General features: G+C 35.7%; 1 protein-coding gene across 1 annotated transcript; it reads left to right on the top strand.

Moving 5' to 3' along the window:
• On the top strand, window positions 1-24,464 carry LOC123534531 (all-trans-retinol 13,14-reductase-like). The gene is made up of 12 exons (XM_045316818.2): window positions 1-219; window positions 7,158-7,340; window positions 9,833-9,942; window positions 10,668-10,802; window positions 14,029-14,233; window positions 14,922-15,119; window positions 15,549-15,668; window positions 18,178-18,298; window positions 18,985-19,115; window positions 20,549-20,715; window positions 22,120-22,279; window positions 23,592-24,464. Exons 1-12 carry the CDS (start codon window positions 12-14, stop codon window positions 23,753-23,755), a joined length of 1,902 nt encoding a protein of 633 aa, XP_045172753.2. The 5' UTR covers window positions 1-11; the 3' UTR covers window positions 23,756-24,464.
• Window positions 24,465-27,561: the final 3,097 nt, after the last annotated feature.

Genomic DNA, 27,561 nt, shown 5'->3' on the forward strand with positions numbered 1-27,561 from the left:
CAGCTATCAAAATGGGAGGAATAACAAGCATTGCCAACTATCTTGTTTCGAATCCATGGATTGTTATTGTTATTTTCCTCCTATACTGTTTCATTTATGCGCTGTCAGTATTATTTTCTGGTCCAAAACCAGGGAGAAACCCATTCTCGGTTGCTCACGTCAGACCACCACCACCTCTGGTTACAGACCGCAAGTTGAGGAAGAAAGTCTTAAAACAGAGTAATAATTCGCATATCTGTTATTATAAATATAGTTCAAAAGTTGTCTGTATCATAAATTATCACACAACACCGGTCTCGACGAGGGGGAGGATCGATACCATCTTGCTTGACTTTAGCAAGGCCTTCAATAAGGTCCCCCGCGACCGACTAGCCTGCAAACTATATGTATACATTACTACGGTATCAGGGGCAACTTATTGCAGTGGATCGGGAGCTTCCTGGCAAACAGATGTCAACACGTTCAAGTTGAGGGCAACTCATCCGACCCATCTCCAGTTATTTCAGGTGTCCCCCAAGGGATCAGTCATAGCACCCCTCCTCTTCCTGCTCTATATCAACAACCTCCCACTCCAAGCTACTTCCACATCATGCCTGTTCGTTGATGAAAGTCTCTTGTATAGGAAGATTCGTACCTCAGATGATGCCAGAGCCTTACAAGAAGATCAACCTAGACAGATTACAGCAATGGGAACGAAACTGGCTTATGTCCTTCAAACCCAGCAAATGTGAGGTCGTGCGCATTACCAGGAAGAGGAGCCCGATCAAGACCACCTACCGCATCCATGGCAGTGAACTGCAGACAGTGCAGGGTGGCAAGTACATGGGAGTCGACATCGACGAAAAGCTGTCCATGAATGCCCACATCACATCCACTGCAAAGAAGGCAAACAACAGCCTCGCCTTCCTCAGGAGAAACCTGACGACCTGCCAGCAAGACATCAAGGCACAGTTATACGAGACCCTTGTCATACCCATCATTGAGTATGCCAGCACCGCCTGGGATACGAAGTCCAGCATAAAACAGCTGGAGGCAGTCCAGCGCCGCGCTGCACGATTCTTCAAGGGGAACTACCGCACAACAAGCAGCACCAGTCAGATGATTGCTGACATTTGCTGGCAGCCCCTTGAACATCGCCGCTCCAACGCCAAGCTCATGATGGTCTACCGTATCACCCACGGCCTGATCGACATCCCTGCAGAGAGGTACTTCCATCCAGCCTCCATCAACACAAGGGGTCACTCAATCAGTTTCCTTCTCCTCTTCTGCCGCACTGACGTCTTCCTCCATTCCTTCTTCCCCTCCGCCACCAGACTGTGCAACCAGCTTCCCGAACAAGCCACCATGATTGGCAGCGTCGAGGCCTTCAAGAGATGTTTGGATGCCACGCCGTAGTCACGGGACCGCAGTTTTTTATCGTTTTACCTGCACTTGTACATACAGTCTAACCTGTACTAACGGTCACCTCCGATCAGCAGTCACCTCCGTTCAGCGGTCATTTTATGACGCCCCTGACGGATTTTCCTCTATTTTATCACTTTATTCAGCGGCCACCGGCCACCGAAATTGCCTCCTGATCGCCGTATTTGACCCCTTTAAGCGGCCATGTTTCTTCCAAAACCAATTACTTTTAGTTGATAATCGCCGAAGATACCAGATTTTTGAGAAACACGTGATTGCTAAATTTCGCTTGACTTCACCAAAACAAAGAGCTATAAAAATAAATAGATCGGCAACTTGAAAGGCATATAGAGCAAATCTCGCCAACATCCCGTGACAACTGAATGAGATCTCGTTTACCGGAAGTGAAGCGTTCTCCACGCGCCATTTTGTATGCGAAGCAATTATTCATCGGTAAATTAATTATCACCGTATGACCACGCTTTTTTTAGGGTAAGAAACGTGTACTTTGTGTCTTAAGACTATTTCACATTAAACTAATGTTGTTTTAGAAGCTAACGCATTTTAAATGTATTTTAAATATAGTTTCAAAGGTACAAATTGTAACTCTATGCTCGCCGATGTTTGTTTTTACTAAGATAACGCCGATTCACGCTCTGACACGAGATCACGCGAGATTACAGCCAGTTGCCATTCTGTGTATTTTATACTTCTTTGACCAAAAGAACGACAAAATGACATGAGCTTCTCAATTAAAACTATGGTAACTTAAAAGGTGTCATCCCCTTTTTGTTAAGATCAAATGGCCAGTAATTATGCCTAATTATTGTGTCACCTCGTGTCAGTTTTGTTATTCACAGTTTGATCTCGGTTAAAGATAATACTCCATATCTAATTAGTAGCATAATATTTGTAATTTGATATATTTCTGTCATCAAAATACTATTAAATTTATACGAAATTTATTGAATTTGAAAAATATAAACCACTCGATCTTTTACGGAACGTAATGGCAATCTTAGATTTTAGCGTTGACAGTAAGCGTGGAGAGTAGCTTCCCTTACAAAATGGCGAAAATTGTAAACAGACTTATTTTATTAGTTTGAAATTGTAACAATTCTTGTTGTAAAAAAACCACGCCGGAGTTTTAGATTGCTAAGAAGACCATTCGTATTGCGATGGCAAATGCACGTTAATGTATCCTGGTAAAATAATGATAGAAAACTGAAAAAGAAATTGACCTAAAGGCTAAACTGGTCAGAAGTCTGAAAAATACATATACTGGCTGCACCTCCGATCAGCGGTCACCTGGTTTAAGCGGCCAAATTGTCTGCTTCCCCTGGCTGGCTGCTTAAGACAGGTTAGACTGTACTTGCGCGCCTCACACAGCCTTGTACATATCACACTGTACGACAATGTCCCAGAGTGGGATTTATGTACATTATCGGAAGAAGAAGAAGAACAGATTAAATATGAATAGTATTGTGTTGCAAAGATGGTCCTATTTGGCCAATACCAACAAAAGCATCCATACAGCTCTCGGTCTTTAGTCAAACAAGAATACTGTGCAAAAGATTTGAAAAGACTACAAACCATAAGAGGAAGGGTAAAAGTGTCCCCAACACTATTATCCTGTTGTGTCTCCTTCTGCTTGCCCTATCCCTGGTGGTCCTATTCAAACAGAATTATTCCTTGAAGGTAACTCAACAGCTTTCCCATGTGGAAACTGCCAACAGCCAGTCACATGGAGTTGTAAAGGAGTCCAGTGTGACATGTGCATGGTCTGGTTCCATGCTGACTGCCAGCATATAAATGATTCCCTATATGACCGATTCCGCAGCTTGGGTTGCAGTCTGGAAGTGCTCCCTGTGTGAAAATATAAATATTTCAAATAGCTCCATCCCAAGCTTGGACTCCCTTGAAACTTCAAACCCCTTTGCAAATCTTGATATCTCAAGCAACAGTGATTTATCCTCTGTGGTCCATACATCGATCTACACCTAAACGTGACCATTCCTTATCACAGTCCAGACCAAAGCCAAAATCAAGTAAGAAAAACAACATAAGAAGGTCACTTAAAGTTCATATCATAAATTGCAGGTCAATTGTAGACAAAAAACTGGAATTTAGCAATCTAGTCACATCAGCTAAACCATACTTTGTGATAGGTACTGAATCTTGGCTAAAGCTCAAACATTATACCAATGAAATATTCGATTCCGATCTAAGATAGTCTGTCTTCCGCCGTGATCACACCAGTCAGACAGGCAGTGGAGTCTTTATTGCAGTAAGGGACTGTATAATAGCCCAGGAAATGCCAGAACTCCAGCCTGATTGTGAGGACCTTTGGTTAAAATTAGACCTAGTAGGAAATAAGTCCATTGTGATCGGTGCTTATTACAAACCCCATGAGCTTGACACAAACAGCTTCATCGAGTTTACCAAATCCCTAGAAAAGGTCAACAAAAGATTCTCTTACATCTGGGTTGCTGGGGACCTAAATCTTCCCAAGATGAACTGGGACACTACTAGTCCGGCCCCTGATTGTAACTACCCTTCCTTCTATAGACAGGTTATTGAAACATTTAATGATATAAATCTTACCCAAATGGTTAATCTCCTAACCCGTGAAAGTAATATCCTGGACCTATTCCTCACAACAAATCCTTCTTTCGTAAATCAGGTCAATATCCTACCAGGCATCAGTGATCATAACATAGTTGAAGTTAAAGTCAATACATCTGCAAGGATCTGTTACCAAAAGCCTTGAAAGATTCCACTGTACAAGAAAACTAACTGGCAGGCCATAAAACAGTCACTAAACGACTACCACCAGGTAATGACCTCTCAAGAAAAATATTCCGCACTAAATACAGAAGAATTGTGGGATAGTTTTTCACACACACTCAATAGCTGAACAGAAAAATGGATTCCATCCAAACAGTCATCATTAAGGGATCATCTTCAATCAGAGCGTTAAGAGAATGATCAGAAGATGTAATAGGGCCTTTAAAAAAGTTAGGATATCAAACAAGACTTCTGATCAGAAAAAAATTGCTAGACCTAAAACACTTAGTGTAGAAAAAGGTCAAAGAGGCTTATCACCAATATCTTGAAGACATCCTAAATCTACATAGTACTGATGCCAACCTTCCAAGTAGACCAAATTCTAAGAAACTTTACTCATTAATTAAACATTCCAAACAAGACTCTTCTTCCATACCAAGGCTCAAAAACGGCATTCATTATCGTTATGGCTTCATAAGACAAAATGCAAGAAGTTAATGGAACAAAATGAAGAAAGTGACATGATAATAATTATTGTTCCCGGGCATTTCAAGTCATTTCTGTCTAGCATTGTCGACACACAGCAAGACCTAATTTTAATTGCTTGCATCTAGTTTGAATACCCTAAAAATTAAGACTATTTTCTCATTATAGTATGATGTACTTCTTCAGCATGTTCAGAGTAAGAAAAATATCGCTGTAAGCTCTGCTGTACATACCAATTTAATTATGATGTACCGCTGTACGATTAAAGTTCCATAAGACTTTTAAAATTAATATTTATGTTAAAATCAGATGAAACAGCTATCCAAATAGATGTTATGGATAATTATATTGTTAAAATAACACTACTTTCATTACTGCACATGAACGTATTCTACTAGAACCATAAAGGGAGGTAATAAAAAACGAGTTCAATAAAACTTCCTATGGTGTTAATTAATGGCCCTTTTTGTACTTAGAAAATTTGAGTTTCTTGGTTAAATTTTTGTTTAGGTCCGCCTTTTCTCAAAAACTATAAGAGCTACAGCTTTGAAACCTTGCACACTTGTTTATTTGCATTTTGTCAGAATTATGGCCCTTTTTGTACTTAGAAAATCAGAACCTTAACTCTTTTCTTACATATTGTCCAGCACTTGCAAACGAGCGTTGGCACCCGCAGGCAGTGCTCTTGTTTTAATATTTTCCATCAATATTTATTATCAACATGTGAAGTTTTGTACCCTCACCCAGTCACTCCCCCCCACCCTCCCCCACCATTCATTCCATTTTTTTTTTAATTTTTCAAACTTTCCATGAATATTTATCAACATATGAAGTTGACCCCTCCCCCTGTCCCCACCAACATTCCAGATTTCTTACTTCATTGTGCTCTCTTAAGGATTCTTTTTAGTTCAAATGTACATGTATGTTAACATACATAACTTTTTGCTGGATATAATATATCTTGCCATTCCTCACCACAAACCCATTTGGCGGGGGATACCAATTCATCGAATTTGCTTATGTCATATAATAATGATATCTTGGTAAACATTTTGGAATAGTCAAGTGCACTGTCCTTATGACAGCTCTTGTTAAATGTTGTTTTTTTTAGCTCGACTATACGAAGTATAAGGAGAGCTATCCTACTCGCCCCGGCGTCGGCGTCTTTCCGCATCCCCACCTTGGTTAAAGTTTTTTTACACTTTCTCTTTTTTCAACTTATCTCTGTAATTACTTGATGGATTTGATTCAAACTTGAAATACTTATTCCTCATCATCATCCACATCATCTGACATAAGGGCTATAACTCTGGCACCAATATTTCATGAATTATCCCCCCTTTTCACTTAGATTTTCAGGTTAAAGTTTTGATGCACTTTCACTCTATCTCTGTTATTACTGAATGGATTTGATTCAAACTTAAAATAGTTGTTCAGCATCATCACCCACATCATATGACACAAGGTGTATAACTCTGGCACCATTTTTTCATGAATTATTCCCCCTTTTTACTTAGAAATTCAGGTTAAAGTTTTGGTGCACTTTCACTCTACCTCTGTTATTACTGAATGGATTTGATTCAAACTTAAAATAGTTGTTCAGCATCATCACCCATATCATATGACACAAGATGCATAACTCTTGACACAATTTTTTATGAATTATTCCCCTTTTTACTTAGAATTTCAGGTTAAAGTTTTATGCACTTTCACTCTATCCTGTTATTACTGAATGGATCTGATTCAGACTTAAACAATTGTTCAACATCATTACCCTTATCATATGACACAAGGTGCATTACTCTGGGACCAATTTTTCATGAATTATTTCCCCTTTTTACTTAGAATTTTAGGTTAAAGTTTTGATGCACTTTCACTCTGTCTCTGTTATTACTGAATGGATTTGATTCAAACTTAAAATAGTTGTTCAACATCATCACCGAATCCATATGACCCAAGGTGCATAACTCTGGCACCAATTTTTCATTAATTATTCCCCCTTTCTACTTAGAATTTTAAGTTAAAGTTTTGATGCACTTTCACTCTGTTTCTGTTATTACTGAATGGATTTGATTCAAACTTAAAATAGTTGTTCAACATCAGCACCCACACAATATGACACAAGCTGCATAACTCTGGCATCAATATTTAATGAATTATGCCCCTTTTTGCTTAGGATATACTTATATAGTGTTTTGATACATTTTATCTTTACCTCTCTTATTACTTTAAGTTGATATTTTTGACATAGACTCAGGCTATTGTGCAATATCTTCATCCACAATTGGAGTCATTAAACACTCCAGTGACAGCTCTACTTTCCTCAGATGTGCCCAGTTTCACTATCCAGCATCAAAATAGTCGAGCACGCTGTCTCCTGTGACAGCTCTTGTTCATACATCTTTTTATTCATGTTTATTGAGTGTTTTGAATAATTAGCTTTTGTCTTAAATAAAGAAGTGATAAGGTCATATAAATTTCAGAATTCAGGCCAGATTTAGTTCCAGAGAATATAGACGCAATCATTATAGGCAGTGGTATAGGTGGGCTGTCAACCGCCGTGCTCCTTGGCCGCGCTGGCTACAAGGTTTTAGTTTTAGAGCAACATTCTCAGGCAGGGGGTTGTTGTCACACCTTTGTGGATAAAGGTTTCGAGTTTGATACAGGTAGTGTACATTTTTATTCAGGTATTACATTATTAATGATATAAAAAGGTAATTTAAGATATATTTATAAGACAGTGCAGTGCATGTATTCGATAAATGTGACAAAAAATGCATCATTTGAACTTGAACTCTTGCATTATCAGTTTTCATAACAGAAATGAATTTGAAATGCACCTTTAATCATATGATGAACCTGTAACAATATTATGTAGCATGAAATGAGTCACTATAAAACTTTTCCTGTGGATATATAATTTCTTGTCTTGTTTATATTGATGAAACATGTGCCTGCAATACATTACCGGTACAGTCATATTTCGTTTATTCGAAATGCATAAACTTGAGAAGCTGCGCTCACTTGAAATAAACATGAAATCCCGGCATATTTACCTATATCTTCAATGTAAATAAAATGCAAATTCTCAACATACGAAAAATCTAAAATCTACGATGTCTCATAAAATGCAGTGACTTAACAGTAATTTTAATCCTGGCATGAGTAAAACCCGTTAATTTATGTCTTGATCACTCAGTTTTTCACACCTTGGATTAGGTAAGTGTAATAGCGTGTCTCAGTTTGTTTTTTTTGCTAATAAGGTTTTCATATAATTTCTAAACAAGCGTTTAACATGTTTGACATTAATAACCTGGGTTAAATTACATTAGATTGAGTAACTAATACAATTTATTTTTTTTTGCCCCCGAAGGGAGGCATATAGTTTTTGAACCGTCTGTCTGTGGGTCTGTCCGCAATTTTTGTGTCTGGTCCATATCTTTGTCATCGATGGATGGATTTTCAAATAACTTGGCATGAATGTGTACCACAGTAAGATGACGTGTCGCGCGCAAGACCCAGGTCCGTAGCTCAAAGGTCAAGGTCACACTTAGACGTTAAAGGATAGTGCATTGATGGGCATGTCCGGTCCATATCTCTGTCATCGATGGATGGATTTTCAAATAACTTGGCATGAATGTGTACCACAGTAAGACGACGTGTCGCGCGCAAGACCCAGGTCCGTAGCTCAAAGGTCAAGGTCACACTTAGACATTAAAGGATAGTGCATTGATGGGCGTGTCCGGTCCATATCTTTGTCATCGATGGATGGATTTTCAAATAACTTGGCATGAATGTGTACCACAGTAAGACGACGTGTCGTGCGCAAGACCCAGGTCCATAGCTCAAAGGTCAAGGTCACACTTAGACGTTAAAGGATAGTGCATTGATGGGCGTGTCCGGTCCATATCTTTGTCATCGATGGATGGATTTTCAAATAACTTGGCATGAATGTGTACCACAGTAAGACGACGTGTCGCGCGCAAGACCCAGGTCCAAAGCTCAAAGGTCAAGGTCACACTTAGACGTTAAAGGATAGTGCATTGATGGGCGTGTCCGGTCCATATCTTTGTCATCGATGGATGGATTTTCAAATAACTTGGCATGAATGTGTACCACAGTAAAATGATGTGTCACACACAAGACCCAGGTCCGTAACTCAAAGGTCAAGGTCACACTTAGACGTTAAAGGTCATTTTTCATGATAGTGCATTGATGGGCGTGTCCGGTCCATATCTTTGTCATTCATGCATGGATTTTAAAATAACTATGCATGAATGTGTGACACAGTAAGACGACGTGTCGCGCCCAAGACCCAGCTCCGTAGGTCAAAGGACCTAAACTCTTACATTGGCCATAACTATTCATTCAAAGTGCCACCGGGGGCATGTGTCATCCTTAGTAGTAATATTATGGAGACAGCTCTTGTTTGCAATAAATATTGGTTCGACTGATGACGAATTAATTCTTTCAATATTATTTGATCAGTATTACACTATATATAAAGGAATATATATGATAATACTGCAGTAGATTGTAGTGATAAAATATTTTGCTGAGTAATCCAGAGAAGGACCCTGTTTATCTGGGAGGATACTTGAATTGGAAATTATCCTTTATAATGGAGTAATCTAGCAAAAGGCCCAGGATAGGATGGATATGTCGGCAACCGAAAACAAAGGGTTAAAACTTGTATATAGAGACAAATCAAATTCTTTCAATTCTCTTTGGCAGCGTTCATTGTCAGACCTTTTTGAGACTCAGGTTTAAGGGATTTAGATAAGTAAAAGACATTAATTTCAGGGACAGAGAAAGTTTTGATCTACGGGTAGATCAGTTGAACATAAAATGGATCAATCAGTCTTCATTTATTTCATGTCATATGTTCTGTTTTTGTCACTGTATTATGTCAAGGTCAAAGTATTTTCAAATATTTTATGTCAGTTTTTGATTTGTTTCATATCGTAGTATTTTCTATAAGTTAATTGCATCATCATGTTGAAATGATTGTACATGTTCGAGAACATGGCTGTTCATATTTCATGCTGCTTGTTTATATTTCTGACTTAGTAGTAAAATGAATGAAATTTAAAACTTATACAAAATTTCATGCACGCAATCTTAAACGATTTCACAGTATTTGTCATTATTATTTAAGGGATACATTATGTGGGTAAGATGAATGCTCGAGACATGACTCGTGTTCTGGTAGACCAGATCACAGAGGGTCAAGTAGTGTGGGAACCCATGGATCAGGAGTTTGATGCTGTAAGTACATAACTTTATACTCATATAACATTGTCCAAAGCATTGCTAAATATTGCTAAATCCTGACTTAAGTACCACCTGTGTTTAACAGCCACTTGCCTTAAGCTGCAAGTGAATTAACTTCCAAAATTGACTTTTTTGTAGTAATATCAACTTGTCATAAGCAGCCACAAACCTTAAGCAGTCAGATTGTGTAACTCCCTCAGCTGGCAACATAATACAGGTTTGACTGTACTTTTGAAAATAAAATAAAACTTGCTCTGAGTAATAGAAACAGATATCTTATTTTATCATCCAGGGCAGAAAACAACCAATAAAGTTGTATGTCAAATCTGGTTTTTAACAATAAATGATGGAATTTTAACACTTTTTTACTTAAAAATGCAGGGGCCTCCGTGGCCGAGTGGTTAAGGTCACTGACTTCAAATCACTTGACCCTCACCAATGTGGGTTCGAGCCTCACTCGGGGCGTTGAATTCTTCATGTGAGGAAGCCATCCAGCTGGCTTACGGAAGGTTGGTGGTTCTACCCAGGTGCCCGCTTGTGATGAAATAATGCACGGAGGGGCAGTTGGGGTCTTCCTCCACCATCATAGCTGGAAAGTCACCATATGACCTATAATTGTGTCGGTGCGACATTAAACCCAACAAAAACTTAAAAATGCCCCATGTTCACTTCAGAATGGAAGGTTTATCTTTGTGATACAATGTGTATTCTTCAATCAGGTTGCCATTGGAAACCCCGAGAAAGCGAAGTGGTACACCATGGCATCAGGATCAAAGGAAATATTTGCTGCACATCTGGAGAAACAGTTCCCTACAGAGAAAGTGGCAATAGCTAAATTCATGCAACTGTTACATGTATGTTGCTTATGTACTATACAGTTATTTCATAGAGTTTTGGAAAGAGTCAATACTATAAGCCAAAAGAAATGGGTTTACTTATAAAAGAAAAATCACCAGATGGCAACAGTTGTAAATGTTGACTGCAATATATATAATATCAACAATATTACTGTTCATAATACCAAGGTACCAAGACAAATGGTATTGACTGTTCCTACAACACCTTTTGAGTAATAATTCCAAATTTATTTTCTGAAAAATGTCCAGTAGATGAGATTTAGTTCTAAAGGAAATTTTTTTGTGTAACAGATGTTAACTGTAAAATCATTTAATTTCGTGGGCATGAAATTTCGTGGTTTTTGTCAAAACGGCAGTTTCGTGGGGATATGAATTCGTGGATTTCAAATTTTAAACATAAAATGAATGAGAATTTTACTTGTTCGTTCGGATTAAATTTCGTGGATTGACTCAACCATGAAATCCACGAAAATTAGTCCCCCACGAATATTAATGATTTCACAGTATATAACAAACATTAAAAATGTTTGTATAGCTCTGCTGCACATAGATCAGTTCAATGTAGAGAGTAACAATTAAAGCCACACTTCATATAGTTTAAATAAATTATTAGAAAGTAGCAAACTGTTATATATGATACAAGCATTAGCAGGTAATATTTTGAAGCCTTTTTTTTTATTGAAAATATATAAATATTGACTAAAATTGAAATTAGAATATTGAGCTATTTTTAATACATTGAACCAGTTGTAAAAATTCTCAGAGTTTACACACTGCAGGTAATAATCAAAATAGTTTTTCTAGTATATGAATGTGTATCGGCACTACTAGTAAGTGTATCTGGTATTGTCTGTATTCTATTTCAGACTGATTATATAGATTACAATGCTTTTACTCTCTTTCATTGTAATCTAGCTTGCATTTCAAACTGAAACTAATTTACATACAAACTAGACATAATCCAGTTAGTGATACCCAGAAGATTTTTAGCTCACCTGTCACATAGTGACAAGATGAGCTTTTGTGATCACCATTCGTCCGTCGTCCGTGCGTGCGTGCGTCAGCAATTTCTTGTCTGCACGATAGTGGTTTCATTTATGATTTTATTTTAACCAAACTTGCACACAACTTGTATCACCATGAGATCTCGGTTTGTTTCTTGAACTGGCCAGATCCCATTATGGGTTCCAGAGATATGGCCCCTGAAAGGGCCAAAATCAGCTATTTTGACCTTGTCTGCACAATAGCAGCTTTATTTTTTATTTGATTTTTACCAAACTGGCACACAACTTGCATCACCATAAGATCTTGGTCCCTTTGTTGAACTGGTCAGATTCCATTATGGGTTCCAGAGTTATGGCCCCTGAAAGGGCAAGAATTAGCTATTTTGACCTTGTCTGCACAATAGCAGCTTCATTTATGATTTGAATTTAATCAAACTTGCACAAAACTTGTGTCACCATAAAATCTCGATTCCTTTCTTGAACCGGCCAGATCCCATAATGGGTTCCAGAGTTATGGCCCCTGAAAGGGCAAAAATTAGCTATTTTGACCTTGTCTGCACAATAGCAGCTTCATTTATGATTTGATTTTAACCAAACTTGCACACAACTTGTATCACCACAAGGTCGTGGTTCCTTTCTTGAACTGGCCAGATTCCATTATGGGTTCCAGAGTTATGGCCCCTGATTCATAACTTTATCATGACATCACAGTACATTAGGGGTTCTAATTGACCAATCAGAGAGCTGCATTTTCGAGTACCTACCAGTTTCCACTTGGGTATAACGAAGTATATTACAATGAACATATAGTGACTTTAGAAATAAATATCACACTATTTTAAAAATCAAATTAAGATTTTTCACTGCACATGCCCTAGGTGATGCTACAAACAACAAAACTGTGAAGTTTCATTGGAATATTATATCGATTTAATACCTTTATTGTAGTTAAAAGTTTGAGATTTTACACAGGGAGTCAATGATAAAGTCCGAGTAAAATGTAATCAATACCCAAGTGAATTAAGTATCATTTCACAATGTTTTGGACATGTTAAAATTATGAATAGGGCCAGAATTAGGCTATTTTGACATTGTCTGCACCATAGCAGCTTCATTTATAATTTGAAATTAATCAAACTTGCACAAAACCTGTGTCACCATAAGATCTTGGTTCCTTTCTTGAACCGGCCAGATCCCATAATGGGTTCCAGAGTTATGGGCCCTGAAAGGGCCAAAAATAGCTATTTTGACCTTATCTGCACAATAGCAGCTTCATTTATGATTTGATTTTGACCAAACTTGCACACAACTTGTATCACCATAAGATCTCGATTCCTTTTTATACGCCCGAAGGGATGTATTATGTTATCGCCTTGGTGTCTGTCTGTCAGTCTGTCTGTTGGTTAGCAATTTCCCTTCTGCTCTTGAACCCCTGGAAGGATTTCAAAGAAACCTGACACAAATGTTCACCTCATCGAAACAACGTGCAGAGCGCATGTTTCGGATGCCTCACTTCAAGGTCAGGGTCACACTTAGGGGTCAAAGGTCATATGACTTTGTTTTGTGTGTATATTGCTTTGCATTTGGGTTGCATTGCAGTGCTCTTGTTTTTATTTGGCAGTTCCTTCTTTCGTTCACTTACAATAAAAAAAATTTAATTACTTCCCTTTTTCGTTACTATAAATAGCTTATTTTTAGTAACTTTTTTATTATTGGCCGTAGGGAAAAACCGAGACCACTTTTCTGTGGTACAACATGGATGGTACCTCCAATTGTTAGGTGTATTTTGACATATCTGTACCTTGTTAGAATTTTTATTTTCTTTTTGGTTAAATTTCTTCCCTTTGTTGTTCCTGTCCTTTGTAGAGGCCACATTTATGACCCTATCTCCATGAAACTTGGTCAGAATGTTTATCTTGATGATTCTGAGGCCATGTTTAACAGTTGAGCGATATAGGGCCATCATGGCCCTCTTGTTTTTCAGTTATTTTGCAACTAATTAACCATTTTCCTAAAATTTCCAACTTACTGTGGTAGCTTTTTATGTAACTCAAGTCCATAGTTTTCAGTATGAAGTATCACTACAGTAACTGTAACAGCTATGAAAAGCCTCTAAAACTTAAGGACTGATGTAATTGTTTAGAAACTGTTTAAGTTATTGCATTGAAAAAAGATGAATTATTATGACAGCTGTTCTGTGATATGTGTTGTATTTACAGGACTCAGATGGTGCATATTTGGGTGTAATGATCCCTAAAATGGTACCACGATGGGTTGCCCAAATCGCAATCAAGACAGGAATTTACCAACTTGTGATGAGGAAGTATATGAAACTTTGTAGACTGACAGTGAAAGATGCCCTAGACGAACTCACTGATAACGCAGAGTTCAAGGCTGTAGCTTCATATATATTTGGTGACCTTGGTAAGTTTACATACAAGTGTCTCGTTGCTCATTGATTTGATAGAATATTCAGCTTAAATAAGACTGCTGACTTGATATAAACTCACAGATGTTGGTTCCAGCTTGCTCTTCCTGTGTAAAGTACATTAAGGGGTTTGTTTAAGGTTGGTAGGTTAAGGTATCTTCCTCCAGTAAAACACATTTGAGGGTTAGCACCAATAGGTTCATAACAAGGCTCAATTTGTTGACATTTTATGACATTGTGGGCAACTGTCAAGGTTTTAGATGGCCACCAGTATGTTTCACACCTTTCCCAAAAACTGTTCAACACAATTCTTTAAACAGTGTGCCTACAGAATTTATGACAGTATTAAGTTTGTGTAATAATTTTTGGCATGGTATCCAAGAATGAAAATTTTACACAAATAAAAAAATCAATAAGGGACTATGTAGTCCTGACCTATGATATATTTTAAGTTACATTTTCTTTTATTCTAGTCCATTATAGTGAATGGAGCCTTTCTCTGAGAAAATCACTAAAATAGATAGGCTTTTGATACCTACGGAATTACATTAGATTAATATTATATATATATATATATATATATATATATATATATATATATATAAATTTGAAATGCTTTATAACAGTGTGGTGTAGTGTAGTGTAGGGACTGTACACCTTGATTACAGATACATGTTGTTGCAGGAGTTGTACCAAGTGAATTGAGTGTAATCAACTATGCCTCTCTAATCAACCATTATATACCTGGTGCATTTTATCCATATGGTGGACCAAGTGAGATAGCCTATCAGATAATACCAATCATAGAGAAATATGGTGGGCATGTTCTAACAGGTGCCACTGTCACACAGATACTGATGAATGATAACGGACGAGCTCATGGTAACTTTATATTTTTTTTGTCTCTATTGCAGTTACTCACTGTTCAAAGAAAAAAAAGAGTTGTTGCAAATTACATTTTCTGTAAAGTATTTTGTATTCCTTTCATAGAAATGAAGTAACAGATAGCTGAAATATGACAAAACGAAAATATCAGATTTTAAGTTCATGAATGATATTTGGAAAAAAATTTGAAATGTTGAGGCTTTCTGAACTGCTCCTGCATTGGTAACAGTAAGGTTTGTTTTCTCATTAGAATTGATGGTGTATTGAAGTTCAGTAACTGCCTTTTATTCAAATGCAGGACAGACAGTTTTATGCATTCAGGAAAGCAGACTATAATAATTATGTATTCAGGAAAATAAGCTACTGTAACAGTATTTTCTGATATTGTATAACTATGAATGTTCTTCCTTATTCTTGTTTATTTAGGTGTTCGATTGACTGAAAAAGGTGACAGTTTTGAAGTGTTTGCTCGGAAGATTATTTCAGATGCTGGCATTATAAACACATACAAACATTTGTTGCCTAAGGAAGTTGCTGTCAAAGCACGTAAGTAGAAAGCAGTAAAGTATAACTTGTATTAAGAGACCACATACTGGAAGGACAAAGTATCAAGCATTACATTTATAACATAATTACTGTTTGATCCACCTAATATGTAATAGGGTTGTTCATTAATTGCTGCTCTACAAGAGTTAGATATAAACTATACATCTCTCTGAAGTTTGTAAGGATGGTAGTAAATTATTATGTCTCCCACCACACAGTGGTTCATGTCCGTGTGTGTGTTTGTCACAAATCTTGTCCACGCTCAAAGTCAAACATTTCTCATCTGATCTTCACCAAACTTGAACAAAATGGGTTTGACAACAAGTCCTTGGCCAAGTTCGATAACTAGCCAAATTGACTGAGGCACTTTGGAATTATGACCCTTGAATTACCTTTTTACTCTTGTTCAGGCTCTGAGTTGAACATTTCTTATCTGATCTTCATTGAACTTGAACAAAATGTGTTTGCCTATTAGTCCTCAGTCCAGTTCAATTACTACCAAAATTGCCCAGGGCATTTAAGAATTATGGCTCTTGAATTAGCCAAAATCAACCTTTTTACTCTTCAAATGTATCTTTGTAATGAATAAGTAGAGCTGTCCTACTCACCACGGCGTCGGCGTCGCCGTCAAACCTTGGTTAAGTTTTTCGTACCAGTCCACATTTTGACAAAGTCTTTTGAGATAAAGCTTTGAAACTTTCAGCACTTGTTTACCATCACCATGGCCAGTTATAGGCAAGAGTACGTAACTCCATCAAAGATTTTGGCTGAATTATGGCCCCTTTCGACTTAGAAATCTTGGTTAAGTTTTTCGTACCAGTTCATATTTTGACAAAGTCTTTTGAGATAAAGCTTTGAAACTTTCAACACCTGTTTACCATCACCATATCCAGTTATAGGCAAGAGTACATAACTCCATCAAAGATTTTGGCTGAATTATGGCCCCTTTTGACTTAGAAATCTTGGTTAAGTTTTCCGTACTAGTTCATATTTTTTGTAAAGTGTTTGACATATGGCTTTGAAACTTTTATCACTTGTTTAGTATAATAGTCTCTATCTGTAGGAAAGAGTACATAACTCTGTCATCTATTTTGGCTGAATTATGGCCCTTTCTGGACTTCGAAATTGGTTCTGTTTTCATACAAGTCCACGTTTTGTCAAAACTATTTGACATATGGCTTTTAAACTTTGAACACTTGTTTATCATTATGATTTCCATCTGTAGGCAAGAGTACATAACTATTTTGACTGAATTATGGCCCTTTTTGGACTTTGAAATTGGTTCATACATTGCCATTTAGTGCAAGACTTATCGAAATCAAAGAAATATTTCTTTTGTCTGAATATCTGTGGAAATATTTTGACCCCATTCTTCAATCAATTCTTCGAATAGTCGAGCGCGCTGTCATCAGACAGCTCTTGTTAATATCTTTAATAATGTCAGTTTTATGGCTAAATAAAAAATGTATGTAAGAAGCTCATTTTTAAAAATATATAAAAAAAAAATCAGAAATATATGTAAAATTTTGTTTGGAAATATTGTGTTTATATTAACTAAGATTCTGAAAGTTTTTACAAAGTCCATTTACAAATACAACATGTAAAGTCAAATTTGAAATTATGAAGTTTGGTGACAAAAATGAAATTTACCTTTTCAAAAAAAAATGTCTTACGACAAGTTTAAACATAAGCTTTATTGAAAATTTAAAATGGCCCTATTAAAACCCTTTGAGTTCATTAGAATGGTATAAGGTGTCAGTGATATTGTTTTATATTTAAGGAAGTTCTGCATGTTCAGGTCAAATATATTTCTACATTGTAGAATTTTGTTAAACCGCATGTTTTTCAAAACTTCAAAATATACTTAGAAGAATTGGCAAATAAAAAGATGGGGTTATGTGTTCGATTTCTGAAATTTCTTGATGGTTTTCATAATGGGAGTCTATGGGAAAATCACAATTTTGATAACGTTTTCACAAATAGAATTTTTTCTACAATGCACTTCTCACACCTGTAAATAAACATGCAGCCTTTTATATGGTGAAATAAAATGTATAGGTCTGTGTGCTTGTTTTTGAGATATTTGCCCAAAGAGATCTGTACATTTCAAGCAAATTTTAATAAGACATTTTTCAGAATTATTTAATGTGTCATGTTTTAATATCATATTTAACATTAGAAAGATAGTAACATTGCCGTTGTTATGAATTCACTCACTTGTTGCCCTAAATTCATAAAATGATTTTCATTACTGTTCACCGAATCCAGGCTTTATTCCACGTTTTCCGGCTAGATGACGTCACTCCATTACTTCTGGTTTACCAGACATGCAGAACTACCTTAAAGAGACATCAGGGTAAAACCTTGTTACAGAAAAGGTGTATCAAACATTAGCTACTTACTGATGATCTTAAGAATCATTCGGTAGTTGCCCAAAGGATTTTGTAAACACAGGTTTAAGTGAACATTCACAAAATACATGTTATGGTACTTGAGTATCTTTTTTCAGCATTGTACAGATATATCCGGGAAGTGGGACCTAGCATATCGTATGTTACAGTTTTTGCTGGCATGAACGAGTCAAGTGCAGAATTAGGACTGAAGAAACAAAATACATGGGCATTTCTAAAGTATGTAAATCATAAATCAGATACTTTCTTATATTGGCTTTATATATTTATTTTATAGATTTGAAAGTTTTTAATAATTCCTGGATGACTTATTTCCAGATAAGCTTCCAGTAATAATGGAATATATTGTAACGTTGGAATGAAATTTCATGGTTTTGGCCAAAATGGCAGTTTTGTGGGAAAATGAAATTATGGATTTCAGCATTTGAACTAAAGTTTTATAGGAATTTCACTTGTAAACTCAGTCTGGGAGTAAATTTCTTGGATTTAGTCAACCAGGAAACTGTATATTAGTCCCCCATTGATATCAGTGACTTCACGGTAATCTGTTGAAATTGAGTAGACACTGTCACTGTGTGTTGGCAAATGCAAGAAGGCACATCCTTAAAAGGAAAGGCTACAATTGTTATAAAAGGATATGCTGCTTCTAAGACATTTACTCTCAGTCTTTGAAAAGTTGTTCTTAAAGTTTTATGAATGTAAGTGTTGTGGCAGTCAGCCTTTTTTTAAAAAAAAACCTTTAATAAAATGAAGGTAGACTTTGATTTAAAATACATAAGCCGTATTTGACAAGTTTAATGAGGAAAAGATTGATGGAAAATTCAACATCTATGACCGCACTGTCAAAAAAAAAAAAAGTTGTTACATGTATCTGTGTGTTGATTTTAATCTATCTCTATTTTCAGTGTGGACTATGAGAAAGATTTGGAAGATTTCAAGTCAAAGAGTATGGAGGAGGTAGCTGAGATGGAGTGTCCCATCATGTATATATCCTGTCCCTCAGCAAAGGATTCCTCCTATGATGAAAGATTTCCAGGTTATATTTTATTAGTGAAATATGAAAATAAATGTAAATACAAGGGTTGATCCAAAAGTACCGGTAATGTCACTGTAGCTGTAAAATCGCATATAATGAAAGGAAGTAAACAAAAATGCATACCGAAGTACCTTTGTCTTTGTCTGAAAACGTCAATAAGATGTGTTGCATAGTTTTTAACGATATTGACATATACGGAAGGCATACTTGCAAGGATCGCCACTAGTCACTGACGTTATTGACATCCGAGACGACATTTCTTACTGACTGCTATCAATATTCATTCCTTTTCAAAGTATCGTCCTTGATTTCTATACAGCGCTCATGTCTGTTTCACCCATTTACGGAAAGCAGCATCATAGAGATGGAAATACATTTTTACAAAAAATTTCAAATGATCAAGGTCCTGGAAATGGACCCCTCAGAGTTTATCTTTCTGATGAGGAAAAAGCACAAAACACATGGTGCCAAAATCACGTCTTCCTGTTCTCTGGTGATCCTCTAGTGACTTATCGTTGTCCCTGAAACGCTCATACCACCTGTATACTAGTCTCCTGTTCACTGTTTTTGGTCCATATGTGTTATTTATCGTATGCATGGCCTCTAACAGTGATTTTCCTAATTTAAGATAAAAACGCAGAACAGCGCACTGCGGTGTTTTGTCGGAAAACAACATATTTGCTCTCAGCATAAATAAGAGTTAACACTGCATCGATATTTTCAACAAGTGATGACGTCAATAAAATTTCTACAGCAAACGGAGGAGTTACGTGATGTCACGTTGTAAAAATTTCAAATGTTTCAGTGTGTTATTTTGATAAAGATCAGTGGCTACAAGATAGTTGAAACTATTCCAATTCGTCAAAAACAGGAGGCATGATCACTTTTCCTAATAATTATGTATATAGCAGAAACTTTAAAAATCTTCTTGTATGAAACTGCTGCCTTGATTTTAAAATAACTTCACACAAATGGTCCTTGTGTGACATCCTACCAGTACTGTTCTGATTATTTTTTATTCATCAAAAACATGGCACGCCTCAGTCAGGGGGCATTGTCAATTTTTCCCTACATGTATAATATTGGAAACTTTAAAAATCTTCTTGTTAAAAAGCAGCAGGCCCAATTTTAAAATAATATTACACAAATGATCGTTTGGTGACCCTTCATGATGGATGTTCACTATATGTATACTGGAACCTTTAAAAATCTCATTGTCAGAAACCGCTTGCCCTTTCTAAAGATTGTAAAATATATTATTTCAAAATAATTTCTCCGTCATTTTTCTTGCATAGTTATCTTCTGAAACTGTTCAAGCAAGCAGTGTAACTCAGGTGAGCTATCTGGGGTGGCCCTGTTGTCATGGATAAAATACAAGTACCAGTTTGTTTGATTAACTATGTAATCAGTCTAACTTAAGTTTTATAATCCAGGAAAGTCAGTCCTGTTGATGATCACATTATTGCCTTGGGAATGGACAAAGAAATGGCAGGAAGGACGAGTCAAACATCGTGGTGAGGAGTATAATGCTATAAAGATGAAATTAGGACAGCAGATGTGGAGACAGGTTGAACAACTGTACCCAAATGTTGAAGGAAAAGTAATTATCTGAAAATGATATATATAGTGGGTGGTGAAGTCTTTTTATATGCCCGTCTCTGAAAATGTGAACACCTGTGGCAGGCGGAGGGTTGGCGTCCAAAGCATGTCTGCTCTCTTAAGTCGAACAGTTTTCATCCAATCTTCACCAAACTTGCTGACAATGGTTGTGAGCATAATACCTCAGCCAAGTTCGATAACCAGCCAAATTGCCCCAGGCACTCTTGAATTATGGTCCTTTAATTACTCGAAAAAATGTGAATTTAGCCTTGTCTGCTCTGAGTCGAACAGTTTTCATCCAATCTTCACCAAACTTGCTTACAATGTTTGTGGGCATAATATCTCAGCCAAGATTGATTACCTCCCAATTCGCCCTACTGGCAGTCTTGGATTATGGCCCTTGAATTGGGGAAAAACTCGCAAATTTGATCCATTGCCAGATTTCCTCATTTTAACCAAACCTTGCTGACATTTTTGTTAAAGCTGAATTTTCTCTGCCAAGTTTGATAACCACCCAAATCACCTAAGGCACTCTTGGATTATGGCCCTTGAATTAGGCCAAGTTTGATGGTGGGCGTATTTGGTGACATTTTGGCATTCTTGTTTGTAATATGAATCTCAATCTATTAATCATATAAGATATTTATTCAGGAGAGACTGTAATGTATGTTGTGCTTGTTGATAAAATCAGATTACAGTCAAACTCCTCTAAACTGAACAGTCTCCTGAGTAAATGTTTGGATCGGAGGATTTTTCAGTCTAGAGGAGTTTTGTCCTACACTTTATAAATAGTTAAACAGCTACCAAGCAACCTGATTCATTTTAAATCCTTCTCTTTTTTGGTTACTGCATGAAAGAACAGAGTAAATTCTGGTGATAATGTTATAAAGCAAATGCCAAAACTCTGATTGCCTTTAAAATTGTTTGGCTTTCAGGGATAACTATGTGTCAGAGAGGTTTGATCTGGAAACCTTGCTTAGTATCCAGAATAGAGGGGTGGGGGATATTTTTCTGATGAAGTAAAACAGCAAATTTTTGGGACTGCAAAATTAATTCAGTTTGAAGGGTTTCTGGTATTTATTAGGGGTTCAGTTTAGATGGGTTTCACTACAGTTATGACTCCTATACACTTAAGATGATGTAGAGAACTTGTAGATAGAAATCTCCATTCCTTTTTGTGAGATTAAGGGGCTGTTCATGGGGAAATAATATGTGATACAAGTGGTTCTATAAAAATTAAGCATAGCATTCTGTAGATATGATTGTACCATGACATTTTATCTGTTTATTTTCTAGGCATTTTCAGGGAAAAACACTTAGAACAACGCATTCCTTGCAGTAATGTTTTGTAAACTTACTTTCAAAGAAATATGTATTTGATGTTTAAAGCTTTTCTGTTTTACAGCTGGAGTACCTTGACGTTGGTACACCTCTGTCTAATAAATACTATCTTGGTCAGCCAGAGGGTGAAATGTATGGCTTGGAACATAACATCAGGAGGTATGAGCCAGATATTTCCATGCATTTGAGAGCAGAATCTGGTATTCCTGGCCTCTATTTATCAGGTAAAAGATTATCTTTACATTGTTATGGAATGAAAAATATTACTGCTTAGTGAAAATAGAATCTCTTTCAAGTTGTGCTAATTTTTAGATAAAAGCACTGGAAACATAAGAGCAAAGTAGCTCTTGCTTCTGTTAAATTTTAAAAAAAAATCTGGTTTAGTAGAGATCAAGGTCAGTGAATAAAGACTTTGTATTTTTTTTACTTTAAATTATATAATTCTTTCTAGCAGTACACCATATTTCCTATTTTGTCACATTTGTCAACATGGTATTAAATTTATAAATAACCTTATAGTGTACTGTTTCATTGTATACACATGAAATGGAATCCGTGGCAGGCTTCATCCACAAAACTAGTGTGCTCTTGAGAAGTTTTTGATTAGTGTTTACAAAAGTTTGTCAGCTTGTAATATTGCATATCTGGGCAATGCTTGGTTACCAGCTGGATAGTCTTGGTCACTATGCAGTTGTGGCCATTTAATTAAGAAAGAATAGAGAAAATTGACAATGTTTGTTAAATTGACCAGTTGCCGCCTGTCAATCAAACTTACCTATGATCCAATCAGATATCGATTTTTAACACACGTACTATAGCTGCTATTTTCCTTCGACAAGCTGGTTGTCGAGGTTAGCAAGTAACTAAGCATCTGTCTCCAAAATCTAGTTAAATCTATATATTCTATTGTTAAAATTGTTGAAGTTGGACTTGTGGAGTCTCAAGAGACATGCAAAAATTTGTCTTCCTGAAATGATAAGAACTTGAGACTTTAAAACTTCCATCAAACTTCAGAAGTTATCAAAAATGTAGCGCCATATTGAATATATTCATACTCTAAGTAACCGCTGTGAAAGCAAAAATAAATTGGTGTGGATAATCACAATATAATTATATACATGTATTATAAACATAGCTGAAACATGTAAACATTGAATTCTAAATGAACTATGGTATACATATACTGATTTTATAAATGAACAAGTATTATTCAAAAGTTAGCATTATATTGCCAAATGAAATGGACTGAATGGGCTGGCAACACTTGTGATCTAAGAGGTGGAGCGATTGGACATTTGGTTAACTGGTCAATTACTAGAGAATATTTTCTCTGATCTAAAACATACTTATAATTAAATACGGAATCAGTATCTCTAAAATCGCAGTCAGTTTGACAGTTTGGCCTTGTTGTTCAAAGTCTAAGTCACTCAATGATTGCTAATTTCCTCCTTTTAAGATCACTAGCATTCTTGCCATTGGGTAGTCAGCAGTGGCTAAAAATAAACTTTGATACAAACACACTCAAATTTATTGCAGGTCAGGACCTGATATCGGCAGGATTTAGCGGTGCCTTGCATGCTGGTCTGGTCACAGCATCTTCTATATTACATAGAAATCTTCTAAATGACCTCACTGCAGTTACCAAGGAAACAAGAAAACTGCTGAAACTGACAGTTGACAGAAGCAAGAAGTCTGACTAGGAAAATAGGCATTAAAATTTGTATACAATCCTGTGCATTAAATATCTGTGATATTTTAATGTCTTGCCCTGTACTTTAACGTGTAGACAAAAATCATTACTGTAATTCGGTTGTAATTAATTTGATGCCACACGATTGTTTTAAGTGTGTAATGACTTATCTATTAGAGCTATTCATTATATAAACACTTGATGTTCATGACATGTGCAATTGAGTTTTATTTAAAAAGAATATTTCAGGGTATAACTTTTTATTTGACAAATTTTCTTACCAATATAGTTTTGCATACTTGTATACGTCTGAAGTGAATACACGCACATCACAGAGCTGTTTATTCAAAGAATTAACGGGATCTGGTTTTCACTTGGTAAAAGATATTTTAGTGTTAGACAGAGACATACATGTATGTGATCTACATATATTGGTGTGTGAATCTTTCTTTTATCATTTAAAACTTTGAATATTTGTTTGACCAGTAATTTCTCTGAATATTTGTTTGACCAGTAATTTCTTTGAATATTTGTTTGACCAGTAACTTTGAATATTTGTTTGACCAGTAATTTCTCTGAATATTTGTTTGACCAGTAATTTCTTTGAATATTTGTTTGACCAGTAATTTCTTTGAATATTTGTTTGACCAGTAATTTCTCTGAATATTTGTTTGACCAGTAATTTCTCTGAATATTTGTTTGGTCAGTAATTTCTTTGACCAGTAATTTCTTTGAATATTTGTTTGAATATTTGTTTGACCAGTAATTTCTTTGAATATTTGTTTGACCAGTAATTTCTTTGAATATTTGTTTGACCAGTAATTTCTCTGAATATGTAATTTCTCTGAATATTTGTTTGACCAGTAATTGAGAAATTGTTGTAAATATTTTTTGTTGGTTTTGGAGTCACACTGACACAGTTTTTTAAATATACATGTAGTTTGTAAAGAACAATATTAGGCAAAAGGGTATATATTAAGTAAATATTTCATATATAATTTAAAGGGCATTTGTTCACCGTGAACTAAAATTATTAGTTCATGGCATAAAGTATCTGTGCTAGCATTTTGTAGCTGTACCGCTGTTGTAAATAACTTCACTGCTAGACCAGTTGTCAACTTTTTAGTTAATTTCATTCAAACAGATGATATCTAGTTTTAATATCCAATTATCCACTAGTATAACCAATATTAATTAAGTTGAATGGTTCATTCAATAATGTTCTACATTTTTATCCTACTTTTGTTAAAACATTTTGTTCCCTAAATATGCATAGAAAGTCCAAAATTTTGTTGAATTTATCTAAGAAGACTTGACTTAGTATTAGAAACTTTATGTGATAAATTCTGTATACAGTACTCGTATACTTGTATTTGCCTAAGAATATTTAATGCGAAACGCGTTGCAACTGAGTTGTCTTCTTCAACATAATATTATTATGAAAATTACAGAATACATTCAACATGTAACTTGTTCACTTGATTTTAGATTTTTCACTAGCAGGTGAGTTAGCCCTTGATTAGTCAAAATATGCATAAAGGGCATACAAAGTTGTGTGGCATGTTTCTAAAACGTATTTGACAGTTAAGTCAAAAAACTTAGAGGATATGTTTATAGTATGTGAGTTTGCCAGAGTATGGTCTTGGACTCGAAGAAAAAAAAACTTAAGCCTTAAGTTGTTCTGCATTAACTTGAAATTATTTAATAGAGTCATGAAACTAAAAAGTGAATTTTATTGAGTTTTTTATATTTCACTTGCAAACCAGAGTTATAGGCCCTTTAATAGTCAAAAACATCATTTAAGGCCTAAAAGTGTTTGTTTTATGTATCTCAAAATATGCTTGACCTAGAGTCATAAAACCTTAGAAGATTGTTCTATATAGCCTAATTTTAAAGTAGTACAGCAGGTGCTCTTGTTTGGGATATCACTCCGCCAAACCAGAGTAAACTGTTGAGTTGCATGTATCCTAAAGATATTTCACCCACAGTCCTGAAACAGTATACAGTGACAGGCAGTGGGGGTACCAGTGTCGTATGGACACACATCTAGTTAAAAATTCAGAAGAAATTGGCCAGTCAGATGTGTTATAATTATTGATTTTTTAAACCATTTTACATGATTAATTTTTTAGTATTGTTAAGAACTTCTATTTTTGATCCAGGCTCAATGCCATAGTATGGCTTTTCTTATCTCTATGTATTATACTTAATATTGTTTGATCTTTGAAGATTGAAACTGAAAATGAGGAGGGTTGTGAAAGGGTAGGGGTTATATATATATATTATGTATACTGGCCAGATTTTTTTTACAAATGAGGACCAACATAAATTTGTATATTGTTTTGCTTTTTATATTACAAAAATAGAGTTGTGGACAAGTGTTGTGATTATTTCAAGGTTGTCAATACATTAAATTCAATATAAGGACAGAGATGCCATTATATTTTAAGTACTTCTATTAATTTTGTTAAAAATGGCAAATAGAATGCTAACATAAGTGATTCAGTGTGTGTTGGTCAGTATTTGTTTATAGAAAATGCTGATACAGTTCTGTAAAATAATGTTGCAAACTGACTTTATTGTTCTTCATGTTATACTTTTAATATTATAAGAACCTTTCACTGGCCGTAGGTGCAGATGGAAATATCAGGATTGAAGGTAACTGAACATTAAGGTTACACATAGTGATGAGACTGGAAATGTCTAGCTCAAGCTTAACAGTTTAGGTGGTAACAAGTATCTGCCAAGATATCTCCGAACAGTTACTCGTGACCCGGATATACCCATCTGCTCATACTTCCAACGACAGTCTTTCAAAGAAAATAGAAAAGAATGATGTTCTTTGCAGCACTATTTTTTTCATAGATGCATATTTAAACATACAGTCATTAACAGAATGACATCAGAGCAACAACATAAAAACTGCAGTTTAGTTTTATTAGTGTAATGTAATGTTATGGTACAATGATACTAAATAGGTAATTAGGCAGCACTTCCAGGCTAGTCGGATAATTGCGGGGAAAAAAAATCCTCAAATTGTATCCCAATTAAAATGGCATTTCCTGTTTTATGTAAGCCAGTTCCAGTTTTTATTTCATTGTGAACTTTGTATACATTTTTGTAGCATTTTCAAGGAGAATTTTTGCATTTTCGCATTTCGAGGGCTCAGGGGGAAACTAGTCTATCTGCTTCTATTTCTGTACACACTTAGACTTGTTTCACTCTGAGCCCTTGATTTATAGAAAATGTTAACAAACCTTTTTTACACATGTGTTCATACCAACATTTAAACTGCTAGTTTAGAAGATATTCCATAGTGCTGACCTGTCGGACAAAAAATCTCTCTCAGAAGATACATGACACCTAGTTTTCTTGGTATTTATTTTTGTGGTTTGTAGGTCATTTAAGAACATAAGGGTAGTAATTCTTTTTTGAAATAGGCGTTGATGTGTCTTACAGCTCTCTGAATATTGTTAATTTTATATAGATTATAAAGCAAATTTATTTACTTCTGTGTACTTTTATGTATTTCATATTAAAAAGACTTTAATACTCAAAACCCTACTTAAACAGTGTAGTTCATTGTGGTTTCTTTTACAGCCTGGGGGTGTAAGATGTTTTCCAGTACAGGTGAAAACACAAGGGAAACTCTAGTCTAGTATTCAAGAATAATTTATGACATGATATTTTATAGATGGTGCTATCTAGTTAAAAATGTTACATTTGTAGGTGGGCTGCTTCAGCCTGGGTATATTTTATGGCTTTTGTTTTATTTTGTTCTCATTATTTTGTTATATTAATCCATGACCTGATTGA

Source organism: Mercenaria mercenaria, chromosome 12 (genome assembly GCF_021730395.1).
Source record: "Mercenaria mercenaria strain notata chromosome 12, MADL_Memer_1, whole genome shotgun sequence".
Lineage (NCBI taxonomy): Eukaryota > Metazoa > Mollusca > Bivalvia > Venerida > Veneridae > Mercenaria > Mercenaria mercenaria.

What these genes read in the sequence shown, in the direction of transcription:
- LOC123534531 (XM_045316818.2), top strand. Translation starts at nt 12, where the DNA reads ATGGGAGGAATAACAAGCATTGCCAACTATCTTGTTTCGAATCCATGG. An exon ending in GGAAGTTGCTGTCAAAGCAC is followed by an intron (nt 15,669 to 18,177) that starts GTAAGTAGAAAG and finishes ATCTTTTTTCAG; the next exon opens with CATTGTACAGATATATCCGG. An exon ending in ACCCAAATGTTGAAGGAAAA is followed by an intron (nt 20,716 to 22,119) that starts GTAATTATCTGA and finishes TCTGTTTTACAG; the next exon opens with CTGGAGTACCTTGACGTTGG.